Here is a 19,402-nt window from a genome sequence, read left to right on the forward strand (position 1 = left end):
ATTTAAGCTTCTTTATACTCCTACTTCATTATATTTCAGAAGAAACATGAAGCATTTTATATGAGATCATAATATAATATATATTATTAAACATTTTTAAAAGGGGTCATTCTTTATGATGAGTACTTCTAATACTTGTGTTTTTATCCTCTTCACTAAAATCATGTTACTTGTAGTGTTTGTACAGTGTGTGTGACATTGATACTTTTACTGAAGAAAAAACATATAAATACTTCTTCCACTGAGCTGTCTTATATTACAGTATTTTTACACTGGGCTCTAGCCTCCACATGTTGTTAAATAACACTTACGTTTAGTTATCAGATGGAAACAGTGTCCGTGTTTGTGACATTTCCTCCACTGCAGATGATAACATGACACAAACACTGAACATGAGAAAATAAAACCACTTCCTGGACTGGCAGAACGTTTGACTTATGTGGCTTTCTCAAAGCGTTTCCTTCACGACCCAAAGACTTCTCGCGTGTCATCGCTGCAATTAGAGAGCTTAGGAGGTAACAGTTTCAGTGTATATCAATGTGAAAGCAATAAAATGACAACAATCTTAGAGCATTTTCTATTCTTGTCATGTTCTGTTAAAGGTTCTGTGTGTTTTCAGCAGTGTTGAGCAAGTTACTTTTAAAAAGTAACTTGCTGGTGGTGAGCGTTGCCGTGTGTGTGTTTGTGTGTGTGTGTGTGTGTGTGTGTGTGTGTGTGTGTTAGCATTAGCAAGTGTTCGTGTGTGTGTATTTTCCCCATAAGGCAAGACCCGCCCAACTCTGTCTCTGATTGGCTTACCCTGAAGTTTTACCCCGCGTTAACCAATCATCACTCCTCTCTGGTCACGTTCAATTTTCCATGCTGCTGTGAGAGGACATCACTGTATTCGCTTGTAAATTACATCCGCAGGGAGATTCGGTTCAGTTCCATCACATAATGTAACGCAGTAACGCACCCATTTAAATCACAGTAACTATGAATGAAATAAGGAAGATGTAGTTCCAGTTTACGAGGAAGAGAAACAAATATTAATCAATTGTATCGAATGGACTTCCCCTAACTATAAGCTCTAAGACATAAAATACATCACTCAAACACACATGTTGACATACACATGCAGGTTTTGGGTCTGTGAAGTGTGTATTCACATCTCACCGTATCAATTAAGCGACACAATTGCATTTTCTGATTACATTTTTAATTAAAATACGAATTTATCCACAGATTAAAAATGAATGGCAGAAAAAGCAAAATGTAGCTACAATCAGGCACCAATGATACATGTTAGTTCATATTTTTAACAATTGCGATAACGCAACAATAACATTATTTACTGATCATTATTTAATATTTATTTATTCAACTGAAGACGGGCGGGCCCAAGCGGCCCACCAAAGACATTCATGGACTCTCCATTATAGATAACTGAGTGAAGACCACAGCTGGTCCTACCCCCCCACCCCACTTGATACTCATCTCAATACCTCACAAGAACTGAAGATTTTTTTTAAAAAGAAGCAAATGTTCACAGGAAAAAACAACACTATTTCAGTCAGAAATCAAGAGTAAGAAGAAAGTGGTATTTAATATCAGAAAAGCTAGCTGTTTGGGTGGAAGTCAGGAGTGATTTACCACACACACAAGCACTTTTTTTTTAATATATAACCATTAGCCCTGAAAAACAGACGACAAAGATGGTGCAAAGGAAAAAAACGACATGAGCTACGGTGCAGAGAAGCCACAAGACACGAAGAGACACAAACATGGGATGAGAGTAACAAGAGTTAAGACATCCCACCGTGGCAGGGGTGGACATGGCTTGGCAAGACATTCCGGCACTTGTGATTGGAGATTTCTTGAAATAAGGATGTTTTAGGGTGCGAGTGACTAAGGCAGGACACTTCATTCACACAACTACAATAGCAGTGCTGCTTTGAATTTGCACCACGTTAGAAAATGAATCCTGAAGGCGCTCTCGGGACCCACAGGGAAAAGGAAAACAGAAACGGGAGGACTAGGTCAGACAGACGGGTGCAGTGGCTGAACCAGGTCAGGGAAGAAGAAGTAAACATCTTTGGAGTGTACTCTTTGTTGTTATCAAGCATGAACATAGCAACATCAATAAATTGTTGTGTTAAAATATGGCAACTTCTCCATCAACTTTCTTTTTTAAGGTCTGGGTGATAAGAACGTGGAGCTGAGGGACTTGTAACTTCTGAATCTCAATGTGGGAGAAACCCTGAAATCCAAAAGCACTGAGTGAGATTAAGGTAAAGAGAAACCCTGACACTGTGCTGTACGTGGGGACATTGACATTAGACCCTGTTTAAGACTGCAGAGGACAGACAGGACAGACTACAGCTCTACAGGCCGTCACACTCTACAACTGAAGGAGAGATCGATCACAATCAGAGATTCACAATTACTGTCCTCGTGCTGTCAGTATAGAAATACATGATATTCATGCAGTAAGGAAACAAAAAACAGAACAATATAATTTTTTCTAAACATAAATAAATTGAATTGCAAGAAGTTGATGAATGGCATCTGTTTTTCTTTACATTGCACTGGGATGTAAACAGATTTATTTGTCAGCCTGACTGGCATGGCCCCCAACCCACACAATACCTGAAACCCTCCCCACCCTTCCCCCATCTCTCAGTCTGTCCAGTAGCTTCCTTCCCTCTGTGTGGTGATGCTCAGCGGATGTAGACGTCCCTCCCCCAGTCGTCCTGGTTCTTGTTGTGGCTGATGTTGGCCCCGGTGTCCACAGGCTCCTGGCAGTAGCGCTCCCTCAGCTTGGCGCGTCCGTGTGGCTGCGTCTGGCTCGGCATCGGAGGGTGGTTCAGGTTCTCCTGGTCCGGTTCGGCACCTTCGTCTTCCCAGGATGCCTGCCTGCCGTGATGCTGCGCCAGGTGGAGGCGGCTGCCCCCTCCCCCTCGGTAGGGCTCGGGCTCTTCATAGGGGTCAGTCTCAATGTCCATGCAGGAGTCGCCGGCCTCGGTGTAGGCGGAGTCCCGGCTGCCCTGGGTCTCAGAGTCGAAGGTGTCCTGCCGGGAAAGCCCCCGGCCGCTGCCCCCCCGCAGCTGGCCCCGTGAAGAGCGCAGGTACGCCTGCTGCTGCTGCTGCTGCTGCTGCTGCTGCTGAGGCTTTCCTCCCAAGTCTGTCTGATAGTCTTGCAGGGTGCCGCTCCCGCCACACTCTGTCAGAGGCCCGTCTCGCTTCTGCTCCCCATGCACCAGGTACGGCCCCTGCAGCCAGACATGCCACACAGCAACCATGCAGAGACACAAACAGCAGAGCAAGACCAAACTGTCAGTGGTTAGTAGGCAGGCTTAGCATTAAGACTGAAACCAACTAATTTCATTATAGATTAAACTGCAAATTATTTTTGTGGCTGTATCTATTAACCAATTGGTCAGTCTGAGTTTCTCAAAGGTCAAAGGTTATATTTTTGAAATGTCTTGTTTTGTCAAAACCCAGAGCTACTAATTGAATATAACATTCAACATAGCAAAGCAAAACAACTCTTTATTAGAGAGGCTGAAAAACAGCATTTTCTGCCATAATTGCATACAAAAGTGTTTAGGTTAGGTTGTAAACATATTTGGCATTTATTTTTCTATCGATCCACTATTTGTTGCAGCTGTAGTTAGCAGGAGTCAGAGCATTCAACACAGAACGTGATGTTCCCGCTGAAGGACCTGTGGTTGTGAAAGCGTTAGTGTTCATGACTGACATTAACCTATTTATATCACACACTCACACATTTCTGGTTTTCACTTTGCACACACACACACACACACACACACACACGCACACACACGCAGTTATTAAACAAGCAGTCTGAATATCTAACATGACATCAGTGCCACCTTCTGGCAGATTGACCTCATGGCAGAAATAAAGCAGAAATAACTATTATATAGTTATTAATTTAACTCTGCAGCACATGATGTTAAGACTGAAATAATTTCACGTAAATTAAAAAAATACAGCAACGGTTTCTGGATGTTATTTTTGACTTTTTTGTTGAGGCTTCTAAGACAGCATCAATAATTAAATATAAAACATGTTTTAAGCCATTTGGTGAAATTCTGCTGCTTGGTGACACAAATATCTATGACAATGTGCAACTCATATAAATGAATGTGCAGCCAGTCGTAACTTATGAGTAGAGACACACCAAATTAATATTTGGATTATAAAAAGATTAAAGTGGACACAGTGTTAGCAACGGCCTCCAACGAAACAAAGCGTTTCCGTCTGAAAAGGCGGACATGACTTGCTGTTTTCGGGCCGGTACCATAGCAACACGGAGGAAGACAGCAATCTGGATTCAGCCTCCCAGAGAAGAAAAAGTGGCGGCGAGAGGAGGCCACAGAGCTAAAGAGGGCAGGGTGGGGGGCAGCAGATATCCTTTTACTCTTCATTACAGCAATATGGAGGGGCCCCCAACGGCAGAGCTGAGTTACTCTTTAAGTCCAGTGTGGTTTGCTCTCACAGTTTAAACAGCGTTGGCAAGGTAACGCTGACCTGCTAACATTCATCAAATCTCTCTTGTCGGTGTTCTTAAAGCTAGCTGCTCATGTGTGTGAATTTGGCTCATTTACGTGTCAGGTGTGCTCGTGAGTATGTGTTTCTATATACAGCATCGACAGGGTTTTAATGCGCTTTTCCTTCAGGCTGCTGGGTTGTGGTTGAGGTAACAGAGTCCCCCCCCCCCCCCTCTGCCCTCTCTGTTGGACTTCAGAAAGCATGTTCTTCCTCTTTCCTCTCATTGGCTAAAGGACCGTCCATTTCAGGCCACAGATCCATATTTCGGCGCAGGGAGGTGAGCACCTGTACCTGCAGGTTGGAGACGGGCTCGGGGGAGGAGGCCAGAGCTGCTGTGGCCATGGTGCGGTTCAGCAGAGGGTTGGGGGGGTTGCTGCTCGGGGGGTGTGTCGCCTTCCAGTACGCCTCCAGGTAGTCAGCCAGATGTTCGCAGGCGTCCTCTAGCTGGTTCTCGTCCAGGATGATGTCAAACAATTCCTGCACAGAAATAAAATTACTATTAATGTGAGACAATACAAGCAAAAACATAATTTTCTTGCACTTGTCAACTTTTCAATTATTTTGTTTCTATAATGTCTTCTTGCAGAGTATTTGGGATCGAAAACATTTATTATTTTCACCTGTACTGTATCGCAGAATGTGTAGAATTGTAAAATACATTTAAAAGGCTCTTTTAACAAAACAAGTTTTTCTCATACTCTAAAATCTTCCCCTTATAGCACCAACACACACCAAACTTTGCAGTTTCTTTCCTATCTATATTAAAGGAAGTGTTATTTGATTACTCAGGTCACAAAGCATACTCACAGGTGGGCACTGGGCCAACTTGTCTGCTGCCACCATCTGCACATTTAGGTGTTTGGCCTGGGATTTCCCCCTAGATTTGATGAGCCTCTGGAGGACCTGCAGGGAGACAAAGACCCTTCAGAGAATCTACTAAAGCAATGTTATAGGTAGGGGTAGGTAGGCAAATTGAATCCAGCTAACAAAATATAGTGCTGCAGAGATAAAGTATTGGTCTGATTCCTTCAATACAAGTAAATGTAATAACCAAAAACTATAAACAAGCTACAAAAAGGTTGCATGACTTTACTTGATCACCACTAAGTGGATAACCTTGCCTGTTTGAGTATGTTAGATGTCCCTCACAGCCTCTGTAGCCTAATTTAGAAACCATTTTTGTGTGATACCTTAAAGCTTCAACATTCTAAAGGGCATTTATGGACATATATTATCTAAAAGAACAAAATATTAACATTTCTTAAGCCTGTGTTCAACACAAACCTTCTTTTAGACATCAAACCTTTAACATTTGCGAATCCCAAACACAAGAGCGAAGTTGAGGAAACCAGAAGTGCAAAAACTAATTTCTGTGTTAAAGACTTATTCCTACAGCACTTTTATACAGAATATAATTACATTTAAAGGGTAATGCTGAAAAATGAAACACATAAATAGGGCTTTGATTTAAGACTCATTTATCGCCATACCTTAGGTGAGGCTATTTTGATATAGACAATGATGGGAGCCAGGGAGGTCTTGGCCAGCTGAGAGGGGTGGTTGATCGTGTCTGCATCCAGGGCGACCAGCTGGAGAGTGCGGGCCAGCTCAAAGATACGCTCGATCTCACTCTGCACCTCCGCTGAAGGCCCAGCACACAGAACACACAGGTAAGTTCAGCGAGAAGGCAAAATAATTGTGTAATCTTCTGCTAACTATGAGGAGATGTAGCCGTGTATATCAGCCATAAGTACATAACCAACATGTTTGTACTAAATCATGCATGATTAAGATTTTAGAAAAACATATTTCCAAGCGTATGAATTAGATTGGATCACAGTTAAGTTCCATTTATGCAAAGCTAAATGGAACAGAGCAGCATCCTCATTCTGTTGCCACCTCTCAACATTACCTTATGTTATTCTGATCTTTCTTTATTTCAAAGGAAGGAGGCACTTAAGAATGAGATGCCTTGTAATCACTTGTAATAAGAGCATAATTTTTCACCATGTAAATAAAACAGAAAAAAACACCCTCTCAAAACAAATTAGGTGGAACATTAGTTGTTGTTAGCGCTAATGGGCACAGCAGTAATGATTTTATCAGGTGAACCACTCAAGTCTCTGCACTGCGTGCGTGTTTTGTTTTCATTGTTCCTCAACAACAGCCTATAAGAGCTTGTTATTCAGCATTTTGAGCGCAGTCCCCCCCACCCGTGTTTTTTTTATCAGCCTGTAAGTAGTGAGACTAAAACTGAAAACAAGAATTGGAAACCTCGCCTGTCTGGGCAAACCTCGGCCCCTCTGAGGCGTGGGCGCGGCCAAACCAGTGCCAGGGAGAGAAAATGGGGGCAAGGCAATCTGCAGAGAGCCGGGTCTGCACACACTGCAGCAGCCTCCAGAGGGCTGAAGCATAAAGAATTCAAGATGGAGGCAAAAAAAACAGGGCCTCAGCCGAGTGATAAGACTCATGAACTTTAACTCATATAAAGAAATAGCTGGCAAGGTTTTCATTACCTCAACAAAGACTTTTGCAAATTTGAATTTAACTTCACAGAGAAACATGTTCCCCTGCCATGACCAGAATGACAGTATGGATTATCCTAGGTCAAAAAAAGGGGGAGAGCAGTATGGAAAGTATCGGCTTCCATCTCTGCTCATTCCCACTCAGTTTAGAGCGGTTGCCAGCCGCCCTGTTGCCCTCCCACAGATCTCTCCCTGCTTTGGTTTTGTGATACTTTTCTTTTGTTAGAGACTACAGGCTGTCAAACAGAAGTATGAGGAACAGACAAACTGACAGGCAAGCAGACAAGCAGACAAATGATGTATGAGCAAATGATGAATAAAGTGAGAAGAAAAGGGAAGTGAGGAAGGAGAGAGGCTTCATTGTTTTGTTGCAAGGAGAGCATACGTACCCAGTACGTCTGAATCAATACAGAGTAGAAGAACAAGAAGAAAATTGGAGGTGGGACAGTAGGAAGGAAGATTGGGTGATGGGCAGAAAAGACAGGATGAAGAAAGAGAGAGACCAGATCAGACTCAGACAAAAAGGGGTATAAAAGGGGGGAACATTTACACTTTCTTTGAAGGATTTTGCCAACTTTGCTATCTATCCATCTATCTATCTATCTATCTATCTATCTATCTATCTATCTATCCACCTTTCTATCAAGAAACACAATGAAAGCAGTAAACATATGAAACACAGACATTGAAAACACTTAAAATGTACGTTCTGCAACATGATGTGAGGAAAATAAATATTTTACGTTTACTTGTTCTGCACTGCAATATTTTATCAAGTGCTTTATGACTATTCAAATAACAAAATAAGAGTCCAATGAATGTCGAAACTGTGGAGTTAATGGCATTTTTGTTTGGCTGTGATTTGTGCAGATCCAAAGTGGCTGTATGTAGTCTTACCCAGGCTGGATCGGGTACTGGAGCGTTCAATGATGGTGTGTTTGCTGGGGTTGTTGAGGACTGAGCGTTTGGCCAGAGATATGTCAGCTGTCACCCGTGTGATGGATATCCTGAAACGGATATCCAGTAAAGCAGTCATTACCGAGTTGGCAAACAGAAGCCAGTTAAAGCAGAACGTACAATACATGATGGCTTCAGAGAGCAGATGGTCTCACTCTTACCTGCCCTCAAACTTGTGTTTCAGGAAGTCAAAGAGAGCTTTCTGCATCATGTCTGTCACCTAGAGACGAAACATTAGACAACAAACAATAATAGTAAACATCGATGTAAGACAAATAAATGTTGGCAGAGGTGTAAAAAGTTGTATTATTGCATAATAAAAAGTACACAGTTACATGTAAAAGTCCTGCATTCAAGATTTTACTAAAAGTACAAAAGTAATAGCATCAAAATAAACTCACAAGTACCAAAAAGGCGAATTTGAGAATAGTATTTGTTATATATTGGATAACAATTATTTAAGCTTTAATGTGTTCATCACTTGTTGCTACATTGTAGTTTTTGACTTTTGATTCAGTTTTATCTTAACCTGTAATAACATTTGTTAAATTACTTGTTTTATATATATAAAAATCCTGTGAACTGTAGTGAAGTATTAGTACAAAGCAGCAGGAAATATAACGGAGAAGTAGAACTACCTCAAAATTGCAATTATTACAGTACTTAAATAAAAAGGTACATAGAATTTTGCTTATTTTTCTCCTTGCCTCATATCCTTTGAGTGATGGTCCGACTAGGATGATGGGTCTCATGGAGGGAACCACGTCGTAGGGGGGAACATGCTCCATCTGAGCCGGAGAAAAAAGACAGCACAAACATTAGGGTGAGCGAGGCCGTTAAGTTGCGTCTGCGCGTGCATTTAAAACAGCTCGAAAAGGTGTACACTCACACTTAAATCCACATTAACTCAACACCAAAGCCCTCTCTTTGAGCAGTCAGACTGATGGATTGTGGGTTTTTAGATGCTGGAGTTCATTGGTTTTATTGACTGGCTATGAATGGTCAGAGACGGGGATCAATTTCTCTCTGAAAGCACTCGCCTATTTCTTAGTCTGCATTCTTACATAATTAGTGTCCATAATTAAACCACCAGACGCTAGGGTGTCAGGAAAGCTCTCGTGGACGAGCTGCTACTCTAACACAGGCGTCACACTTCACACTTTCCTTTTTTTGTTGTGCATCGGCACCTGTCAATGTATTACTGCCAATAAATGCTGAATTGAGAGTTTCATAGTAAGAATGCACTTCCTTTTCCATTTGGATTTAAACTGTATGTTTTTCTATTTGTTTTTTTTATCCTCAATTCCAATTTAAGCTTGAAACCAACAATAATGTGTTCATGGCGCAAATGTCTGTGAAGGCTTTATAAAACCCGTACACACAAACAATGAAATAAATCGCACTGTTTTCTCCATAGTTCAGTTTAGTCTTTATCCCGCCTAAAGAACCCTGTACATCCTCAGCCTGTGGATATCATTAAGCCATTTTCACAAAAAATGTATAGACCTATAAGCATGAAAGGGACTCATATAGAACACCCACACACAAACACAATCTCTAATGCGGCACATGAACTTGAGGCTTATTTGTACATGAAAGGAATGATTCAGCTTTAAGGACTACATAAGCATTTGTCCTATTTGGAAGCCATCGGTTTTCAATGAGAGTGGGGTGAAAACAGTCCTATATGCTTTGTGAACATTGAAATTGGATGGATTTCTTTTTAGATTGGTATTCCAAGCACGCCCCCTCGTTCATGTGCGCTGTGAGGCTCTTCAAGCAGGAGATAGTGCTGGAGTGCTCCTCTCCACTACATTACATTACATAAAGCGTAGCAACGGAAGCTCATTTCACCTCATTCGAATTCACAGAAGCTAAAAATACATATTTTAAAAGTTTCCAAATGGCTCTTGTCTCTTAAGGGGCAGAGCAGGAGCACTGGACATAACAATAGCTTTGGAATAACAGGAGCACAATTTAGTGTGGTGAGTAATGGAGGAGGGTGTACATAGATCTGGATGATAGTTCAATATTACACTTTGCTGTCACTCTTTAACATCAGATCTTTAAAAGAAAAACTATAAATACAAATTGCAGATATTGTATTGAGTGAAAGCAGCAAAACATTAATTGTTGCTGCTCAAAAAAGAAATGTAATTAAACATTACAACAGCCATAATTATAGATATTTTTTGGAAATGATGGACAGTTTTGCTTAAATATTAGTGTAAAACATTTCCAAATGTTGTTGCAATTGAACAGACAGTACATCCCAATCGCAGATAAAATGTCAATTCATAAAATCCTATTATCCTATACCAATTAAGTCCTTTTTTTTTTAAAGATACATAAGTATTTTTATACTTTTTAATGAACCGTGGGAACACAGCGATTTTGTTTTAAAATCTGTAAGAAAAGGCTAATGTTGAGATATGGTGGTTCACAGATATCCAGTCTACATTGCAGTAATTGAATGATGAGTTAAAGGCCAATGCCTGTCACTCCTATCATAACATGTCTTTGCTCTGCAGCCTTAACGTGTGATTCAAATTGTGCTGAAAAGCATGAAAACTGCTGATTGTCGGCTACTGTCGCTTAAATCATCCGTCATAAATGGAAATGAAAGCATGTCAGGATGTATTACTGTTACACTCTGACTAACAGGGTCTGGGATGGAGCTGCGCCTGCATCTGCACACTGACAGCTGTGAGACAAGCTCTGGGGAATGACAAACCGTGATATACAAATTATCCTGTGAATATGCCAATATGCCAATATTCCGCAGACTGATTTCGTACCACCACAAGAAAGAAAATGGGACAATGACACAACAGAGGACGAGGACTCAGAAATGTGAGAGGTTGGTGTTAAGATCGAACCACACTCACCGACTTCTGTTTCTGTTTAGCTGGGCCACCTACAGTACCATTCCACACAAAAGCCAGAAGGGACAAAAGAAAGCACAAAACACAAAAGCACATTTAGTTATTGACATGATAGTATTAGTGGGGAGAGAAGCTGTTATTGATTAAAACAGAGTTTACAATGAATGCCTGCAGTGGCTTCATTTTAAAATAGATTCAGACGGATATGCAGCAGCAGCCATTTCAGAGTGTATCAGTTAGTTTAATGCCTCTCCCAGCTAGCAGGCACGGTAACAAACAAACAAACAAACATACATATATCAGTGTTACTGTCAAGACCAGAGCCTGAGGGGCTAAACAGGTTTTGATCCAGCTACAGGTGAGGCAGGGAAAGTTCAGTTGTGAGCGGTTAGTGAGAGGGGAAGAGGAGATTAGAGCTGAACACATCTTGGAGGGGACAGATGCAGAAGGGGGTCTGGCGATGTCCTGTCGCCCTAATGTTACCTTCTTAAAGAAGGGCAGTCGGTGGGCGTTGGCCTGAGGGGATGTTACGCTGCCTGAGATGCCCTTGGAGGAGCGAGGGTCACCCTGGGACTCAGGGGGCTCCTCAGCATCCAGGTCCAGGGGGTCAACGTCAAAGGCCACATTGGACATGTCCATGTGAGCTGACGGAGGGGGGATGGTGCAGAGAGAAGACGAAAACAGACAAGGAAGAAGGGAAAGAAGAGAGAGAGAGCAAAAAGGGGCAAAGTAAAAACAGGATGAGATAGGAGACATCAGAGAGGAGAAAACGCAAAAGGAGAAAGAGTCAAGAGAATGTGAAATGCATCCAGAAAGAGGCATGGAAGAGATGGTATATATTGAGATCAAAACAAGTTGATATTATATGATTTAAAGTGGAAACAACATAGAAAGAGTTTAAAAAAAGAACAGACCAGATTTCCATTAAGCAAGGCACAGATGAAAGGTACAATAGCATGAGCAGAATAGATTCAGTGGACAGAAAGCAACAGAACTTGGAGTGTAGATGTGTAAAGCAGGGGCTGCACAATCGAGAAAAGTAGTAGAAAGGAAAGAAGGAATCAAGCTGAGAGGGAAGATGGGTGTTGGAAATAGATGTGTGGTGGGATTATTGTTGGTGATTCGGGTGTCAGGTGTGGAGGGGGAAGGGCAGACAAGGCTGGCAGGTGTCCAGTTTTAAAGGAAGTGTGTAGGGCTTTGGGAAACACACTTTTTTTGCTTCGTGAAAATTGAGAGATGAGGAGAATTATACCGCTCTAATATCAAACAGCTAAACTGGTTGTGTCTAAAAGCAATACTATCTTCAAGCACCCCTAAAGCTCAATAATCAACATGTTCTATCTCATCTGTTTCAGTGTAAAAAAACATACTCTGGTTTCGTGTTTTCTTAGTTATTTAGTGACCTTTAGAGGTGCTGATAGCCAGATTTACCTTTGAACAGAGCCATCTGTATATTTGTGTGTGTGTGTGAGTATATATATATATATATATATATATATATATATATATATATATATATATATATATATATATATATATATATATATATATATATGTGTGTGTGTGTGTGTGTGTGTGTGTGTGTGTGTGTGTGTGTGTGTGTGTGTGTGTGCGCTAAGCATCCATGGGGTGTAAGGATCCAACAACCTGGATTGAAATAATTTGTTAATGATATCATCAAAACACCTGCAGTTTACAGTCCATTGTAAAAATACAAACAATATTAAGTGATATTTTTGTTGTTGTTTATTGTCAGTTGATAACTGATTGTGTTAAATGGGCATATGATATCAAATATAATCCATTGTCTAAATAAGCATGATTCCTAAAATGTCAAAATGTTTCTTTAGGTGAGATCACCTACTTTAGGGTGAACTAGGTATATTACACGGATGTGCTTTCCGGTATACAGGTTTTCTGTTCAATAAAGTTGCTCTATTTAATTAAAATCTTAATGTCTATCAAAGTATGTTCCCCGTGTTTGCACTTCTATCTCTGGCTGTCTCTCTGGATATCGAGCAGCTCTCTGTCGTCCTGGTGATGCACACACAAAAGCCAGACATACTTGTCAAGTTAAATGAGTGAGGTCCATTCTCGGCTCTATTTCAGTGCCGTCATGTGTGCTAATGACAGACCTCCTAAGACCTCTCTCACATCACAGACCAACCCACTGAGATGTGCCGTGATTCATCATCATGCCTGACTAACTAGCCAATTAAAATCTTCATCTAAATATCAGGCGCCTCTCTCATCACGCTGTGTCAGGATTGTACACATACACCCACATAAACAGGCACACAGTCACTATTCTGACAGAAGAGAGGGAGACCCCCTTGACCTCACCTGTGCCAGGTGGGGTGGGCCTGCGGGTTCCCGTGGCAACGTCCAGACTGGAGCTTCCTCCAGATTTACTATTATTGAAGAAAAAAAAAGAAAGTTATTTTTGTGGTAAAGTAAAGACCAAATTATAGCTTCACAATACTGAGGACACAGTATCAGGATGTTTATTTTTACCAACAAGTAATATGTTAGGTTTTACAGAACAAAGTGCTGTATTGGCCTTCTGGTAATAAATAGTGAAGAGAAGACATTTGGAAAAAGCCAGAATGAGCTTCTGACTTTGAGAAAAAGTAATTAAAGTTTGGGTAGGCGACGTGTTTTATGCTTCATAAAGCTAAAGTTCCACAATATTATTGTAATTCAAGTGGTGTGAGAGAAAATTTGTATTCTGCACTTCCTCTTGGCTCAGTTTTCAGACTTTAGAAAATCTCCTTTATTTTCCAGAAAACAACATACCCCGTGGCACCACTTAAATTAGAATACACTTAAAGGTTATTGTGGAATGTTTTCCCAATCCTGCCAAAAATAAAGTACCTCCCCCAGCTTAAAGTAATGAAGTGAACTCCATGTAAAATGTATATACTAGAATCCCATCAACCCTTGTTATTGTTATATGTGTTGATGATGTGTGTGTATGTGTGTGTAGGATAGTCAAGCACACATACATTCCTGGAAAATACAAAATAAAAAACCTACACTTCAGAAATCTATAGTATATACATATTGTAGTTGTAGTGGCATACGGTGACTCACTGCAGTGATTGTGTCTATTTAAGGAAGATTTACATTGCCTGGTGGGTGATGTGTGACTCAGGTTTGACCTGTTTTGAAAAGTGTGGTTGTTGTTTGTGACGCTGATCCTGGAGCTGCTGAGGGACTTCAACAGTTACCTGGAGCTGAGTCGGTTCTGTCTCATCCTCTGCTCTTGCAGCATGCGGGTGTTTTCCAGTTTGACCGGGCTGGGGATGAAGCCCACCTCACAGCCCTCCTTCACCAGACGTCCGATCCACCAGTCATTGTTGTATTTCTGCAAAGAGACAGACATCTGTAACCAATGACGTACCAGCATTTTCCTTTTCACATGCATTATCACTGGGTTGAATTCAAATGTACACATTTGAAACAACATGGACAGTGCAAGGAACAATTAATTGTATGCAATTTCATAAATGTATACATAGTTAACAATAAAATAATAATAGCACATAGAACAGAACTGTACCGTTCATAGTACAGAAAGCCTAAAGTACAATCAATTGTAGTAGAATAGATTAGAGTAAACTTTACTTTTTCTGAGATGGAAATCTTGCCTTAAATTACCAAACATTACATACATAACATGAAAACACCAAAAACTGGTAGAATTGAGGTGCACAAGTGCTTAGCGCAAAAATGCTGTTGTACTTATTACACATTGCACAAATGCACTTAGGTTCAGCCTCATTGAGACAAACCATGAACAGAACATCGCTAAGTGATGTGGTTTTGCACTTTGCCACACAAAGTCTTCCTCCTGGTGGCAGAGGTTCGTATTCAGAGAAGAGAGGATGTTGAGTCTGCAATGATTTGTGTTGCTTGTTTCATGACTGCCTGCTCTAAATGTGCTTTGTATTCTTCCTCTTACCCTCAAAGCTGTTTTGGGAAAGTTTGAATGCAGGCTTTCAGTTGCACTATTGCAATATAAGGTTGCTGAATCAAGTAGTAGCCCTATGTGAACCTGAGCACAATGTATTCTTGCAAATACATTTTACGCCTGATGTCAGGAAACTAATGTTATCTAATTTAACAAAATATTTGTATTCAGAAAGTAGGACAATACTTTTATCACTTTACTTTTTTTCCTTATTCCACAAAATGTGTTTTACTCAATTCTCCTTGCTCTGCAGCTCTTGTTAGTGCTTACGCCCACTCATGGCCTGGGTAGGGTTTTGACAGAAGGAGACGGTGCAGTGAGTTGCAATAAAACATGATCCCATCATCACTGCCAATTGTTTGACTCTCAAAGACCTGCTGTTGTTTCCCCCTACACAATCCTGCAGCCTGTGGCTTACCTTTAGTTCAGGATGAATCAGTGCAGACTTTTACTTCTAACTACATTAACAGCTCTAGTGCTATACTTTTCCGTACCGAAACGTGCTTTTCCATACCAAGGTGTGTTCTCCTTGGAGAGTCGGAGAAGTTCATACCTCTTTAATGTGCAAGAAGTCTTTGGCCTCGAAGGATATGGCCATGCCCTGCACAGGAACCTCATCACTGGGGCCGGGGTTGTAACCGACATTTGTCCGTACAGCAAACGCCACCGGTTTGGTCTGGAGCAGTGATGGGAAACACAGATATTAGTATACAGATGCTAACTCAATACAACACAGAGTTTAGTGTCCCTTTGAACGAGGGGATAAGGTTCGTTAGTGTCCAAACACAACATTGATGTGAAGATTTTGCAATAAGAATGACTATTAAATTAATACTTCCCATTACGGGTGGAGATACAACAGTTTATCGCTGACCTTTGCTTTCTCGAGCGTGGCGAGGGCCTGTCTGTCAGCCTCCTTCCTCAGAGCCTCGGGGTCCTCTTCCAGGGACACGTCTGAGTCCGAAGGCCGGCTCGTGTAGGAGTCTGCCGAGCCCTGAAATGCATAACAACTTTAAATAAAGGTGAGGAGGAGAAAAAGGACAACATTCCTATGAATCAACCCTTGGAGGGAGCATCATCGGAGTACACCAAGTCAATTGTGATGAACTCAGTGCAGTCTGGGTATATGTTTGAATGTCTGCTGTCTAACTTGACAACCTTTTTGTTCATCTTTAAGATTTCCCAGTGTTCTCCGGTTCCTTTAAATCCACCTTTCTCGTCTTGAGTGTGAAGAAGAACGATTGTGGTTCTGCCTTTGCAATTTCATTTGTGGTCAAAATGTCAAGCCTGCTTTGAGAAGCATAACCTACAAAGACACAAAGGGGGCCTCGGCTTTCATACTACATGAAAGCTGACTCTGTAATTTGAGGTGGAGCTGATGCATAACAACATTTCCACTGCAGCTATAGTGAGGCCGAGCAGTTTAGTTTTTTGCACAAGTACAACATATTCAGTGTGTAGAAGTGTCAAGTAGAGACAGAAAAAGAGATAGAGAAAAAAAAAATGACCCGTGGACTCTTTATAATATTAGTGGGGTTATTCATTTCACATGAAGTGGCTACAGTTTCCAGCACATCCACCACTCATGTACAGTAACTTGACTCTGCTGACCCTCATCCAGACACCCATACCACAATAAAAACCCGAGCCTGCTGGGAGCCTACTGTACTGTTCAGCAGAGAGGGAGGCAGCCTGAACTTCTGTTCTCAAGTGTTTGAGTGTTCAACTTATATAACAATCCCACTTATTCTCTTCTTGCTGTTTTATTTTAATTTTTTCAGCTGACAGGCTGCCTGGCGCTTTGTAGGAGGTGCCGACAAGAATGCGGACAGCTGAATGTGCCAGGCAGAACAAGTGAGTCACTAGGTGTGGGCTATTAAAATAGAGGTGAGAATGCGCAAAGATGACATACACCATATGCAATGATGATGAAAATTCCCATTGCTTGATTAGTCAGACAACACCAAGATTTCAGTAGAGTACAACACATATATCTCTGCACAAGGGCTGCGTATTGTAACAAATCTTTGCAAGAGACCATGAGTTTTAGTGTTTATACCAAAACAATACAATTACTGATACCTTAATGTGTAATATAAATGAATATAAACATGTTCTAATGTTTTCTTTCCATTTCAGAAAATACTTCGAACTGCCCAGCGCCTTAAATGAAGACCTTAAATAAAATGTTGAATTGGAAAACCTGCAAATTAACATCAAGACTTGTTAAAGGAAAGGAAAAGTATACATGCCCAAGTGTCATAGCGAGCATTTAAAGCGATACTAAATCAGTGCAGTACTCTTTTAAGTCTTGAGATTTGATACCCAGCCCTGCGCCCTACTCTTGGTTCATTGCAGCCAACTTGCTGTTGCCTGAATTGTTTTGAATGCTTATTATAAAGATAAAAAGTAATGTGAGATGTCCCAGTGGGGCCTTGTGATAAAGACAATACACTAAAGCAGCAATATCGCTGGTTGGAATTTGGTGGGGGACTTGTGTTGCAGGTCATCACCCTCTCTTTCTCAGCCTTCCTTCTGTCTCTATTTCAACAGCCAACGGTGGGATAAAAGTAAAATGCCATGAGAAGAATCAATGAAAGAGTCCTTGATGTCATTCCTCAAGAGAAACATTGTGAGCCGAGTGCGCCTGAAGGTCTAAATATATCCAGAGAGAAAGACTGTCCATATGTTGATGAGTGAAACATGTGTGTGGTGCGTCAGCGTGTTTGCACATGTATGTATGTGGGATGAAACTGCCTCTATACCTTTGATTACCATCCATGCATCTCTGTATGATTTAAAACGAAAACAACAAACGCAAATGTTGATTCTAGCTCAGCCAACTGTTGCTTCAAGGCTCTGTGACTTGGTAACAACACATTAAATGCAGACACTCCCTGTTGCCAAGGCGATGGCTAGCTACTCAAGGCGTCCTCGGGCTTCCACAAACCATCCCCACTTCCTGTTACATTCACTCAAACGCTGGAGGAGGCATCCCACTCAGGTAGGAGGAATGAGCTTGTGAGTGGCATGCAGCATCTAATGAGCACATTAACAGCCGCCCCCATTAACCAGCTGTGAGTCATCAAAACCATAATCGCTGACTAAGTGAAGGTTAACAAACCTTGATGGGAAACCCACAGGAATATGTTTAAAGAATAAAGAATGACGTCTGAAACAACATGTGACAAACCAGCACACTACAGCGTGTGATGCAGCAAAATGTAGTGCGAAAGAGAGTGGGAGGGATTACCCTTTGGGAGTGTAAGTGTCATTGTGGACAAATACGTGTATGTGAGTCATCCAGTTGAGTCATGTCACATACAATCAGAGGAAAAAGAAACAGTAAGGGGCAGGAAGTATTGACAGATTCATCAGCACATACAAATAATATATATGTGAACGAGGGGATAAAACAGCGACTGATCAATAACCTCTCTACTCCCTCCCCCTGAAATCATTTCAGAGCGCGATGACGGACAGAACAAGCAAGAAAACATTTCCTCCACTTTTTCATTTCTGGCACTCTCCTCCCTTCCCTCTCTTCTCCTTCTTCACCTCTCATGCCATTAGGTTGTGTCTCTAATTTAGCTGCTTGCTTCACTTCACATACAGCTCATGTTCAAAATAGCTTCAGGTCATCTGATTGCTGAGCTGCTTTCCTATTGGCTGTGCCACACCAGAGACCCCAGCAGAGTCATAGTAACCATCTCTGCGGCTTATAACAGGCAGTCAGAGCAGTAAAGAAGATGGAAAGCACTGCAGTTATATGGATCAATATTCAGTGGTGGACTATAACTATAACTGATTACATGACTATTTCTATTTCAAGTTATTTCATACTTTTACCACAAAACATTTCACATGAAAATATTGGATTTTTCAGTTGTTGACGGATTTAGTTTCTTCACAGCCTGTATTATTATAATAAAATATACTAAATGATCACATATTATTATAGGTTACACTCACCAGTAATACAAAGGTGCTTCACTTTCCAGCTGCAACATTAAAGTGATCAAATGGAATACTTTTGTTTTATTAAGTCCAATTTTACACATAACAAACTTGTCTGGGGGCTTCAAAATTCATACAGCAAGCTACATCATCTGTCCTTAGAACCTTACAGCCAAAATAGAAAATGTCCCCCCCTAAAAAACCCAAGTAATAAGTGAAAAAAGCAAGAGCGAGCGAGGGATTCCTCTGATAAGACGGACAAACATGCAATATGTGTCATGGAGAGATGAACACAATAATTAGGATAATTCAATGGTCAAATAAATATAATTCTGAAATTAGGGGGTGATTTTTTTTATAATGGGTATTTTTTTTTATTTTGTTCAATCTATCTGATTTTGTTCATCAAGTAGATTATCATGCTAATGATCTTGATCGCTCCCAGTTACAATTTGAAAGCAGGAATTGTACTTGTATGTTATCACTGTTTTTAAACTACTTTTACTTGAGTAAAAGATCTGAGTACTTCTTCCACTGCTGTCAGTGGT

The 19,402-nt window shown here is 41.0% G+C and overlaps 2 protein-coding genes across 3 annotated transcripts in view; both read right to left on the minus strand.

Moving 5' to 3' along the window:
• Positions 1 to 1,559: 1,559 nt before the first annotated feature.
• Positions 1,560 to 3,284, minus strand: LOC307016629 (voltage-dependent L-type calcium channel subunit beta-1-like). Its single transcript, XM_079645818.1, has one exon. It carries the CDS (start codon positions 3,279 to 3,281, stop codon positions 2,700 to 2,702), a length of 582 nt encoding a protein of 193 aa, XP_079501944.1. The 5' UTR covers positions 3,282 to 3,284; the 3' UTR covers positions 1,560 to 2,699.
• Positions 3,285 to 4,740: 1,456 nt separating this feature from the next.
• LOC307016627 (voltage-dependent L-type calcium channel subunit beta-1-like) overlaps positions 4,741 to 19,402 on the minus strand; it is a 29,716-nt gene continuing 15,054 nt past the window's right edge. Inside the window, exons 3-13 of one of the 2 annotated variants that reach the window (XM_079645814.1) lie at positions 15,772 to 15,891; positions 15,451 to 15,573; positions 14,155 to 14,291; positions 13,268 to 13,335; positions 10,928 to 10,956; positions 8,747 to 8,827; positions 8,201 to 8,259; positions 7,980 to 8,089; positions 6,048 to 6,199; positions 5,365 to 5,460; positions 4,741 to 5,034 (exon numbers count right to left, since the gene is read on the minus strand). In XM_079645814.1, the coding sequence (XP_079501940.1) occupies positions 4,750 to 5,034; positions 5,365 to 5,460; positions 6,048 to 6,199; positions 7,980 to 8,089; positions 8,201 to 8,259; positions 8,747 to 8,827; positions 10,928 to 10,956; positions 13,268 to 13,335; positions 14,155 to 14,291; positions 15,451 to 15,573; positions 15,772 to 15,891 (1,260 nt within the window). In that variant the 3' untranslated portion in view covers positions 4,741 to 4,749. Of the gene's footprint in view, positions 5,035 to 5,364; positions 5,461 to 6,047; positions 6,200 to 7,979; positions 8,090 to 8,200; positions 8,260 to 8,746; positions 8,828 to 10,927; positions 10,957 to 11,407; positions 11,569 to 13,267; positions 13,336 to 14,154; positions 14,292 to 15,450; positions 15,574 to 15,771; positions 15,892 to 19,402 lie in introns of both variants that reach the window. The other variant, XM_079645813.1, reaches the window with a different exon arrangement.

The sequence above is a fragment of the Notothenia rossii genome (genome assembly GCF_949606895.1).
Source record: "Notothenia rossii genome assembly, chromosome: 8".
Lineage (NCBI taxonomy): Eukaryota > Metazoa > Chordata > Actinopteri > Perciformes > Nototheniidae > Notothenia > Notothenia rossii.

What these genes read in the sequence shown, in the direction of transcription:
- LOC307016629 (XM_079645818.1), bottom strand. Translation starts at nt 3,281, where the DNA reads ATGGTTGCTGTGTGGCATGTCTGGCTGCAGGGGCCGTACCTGGTGCAT.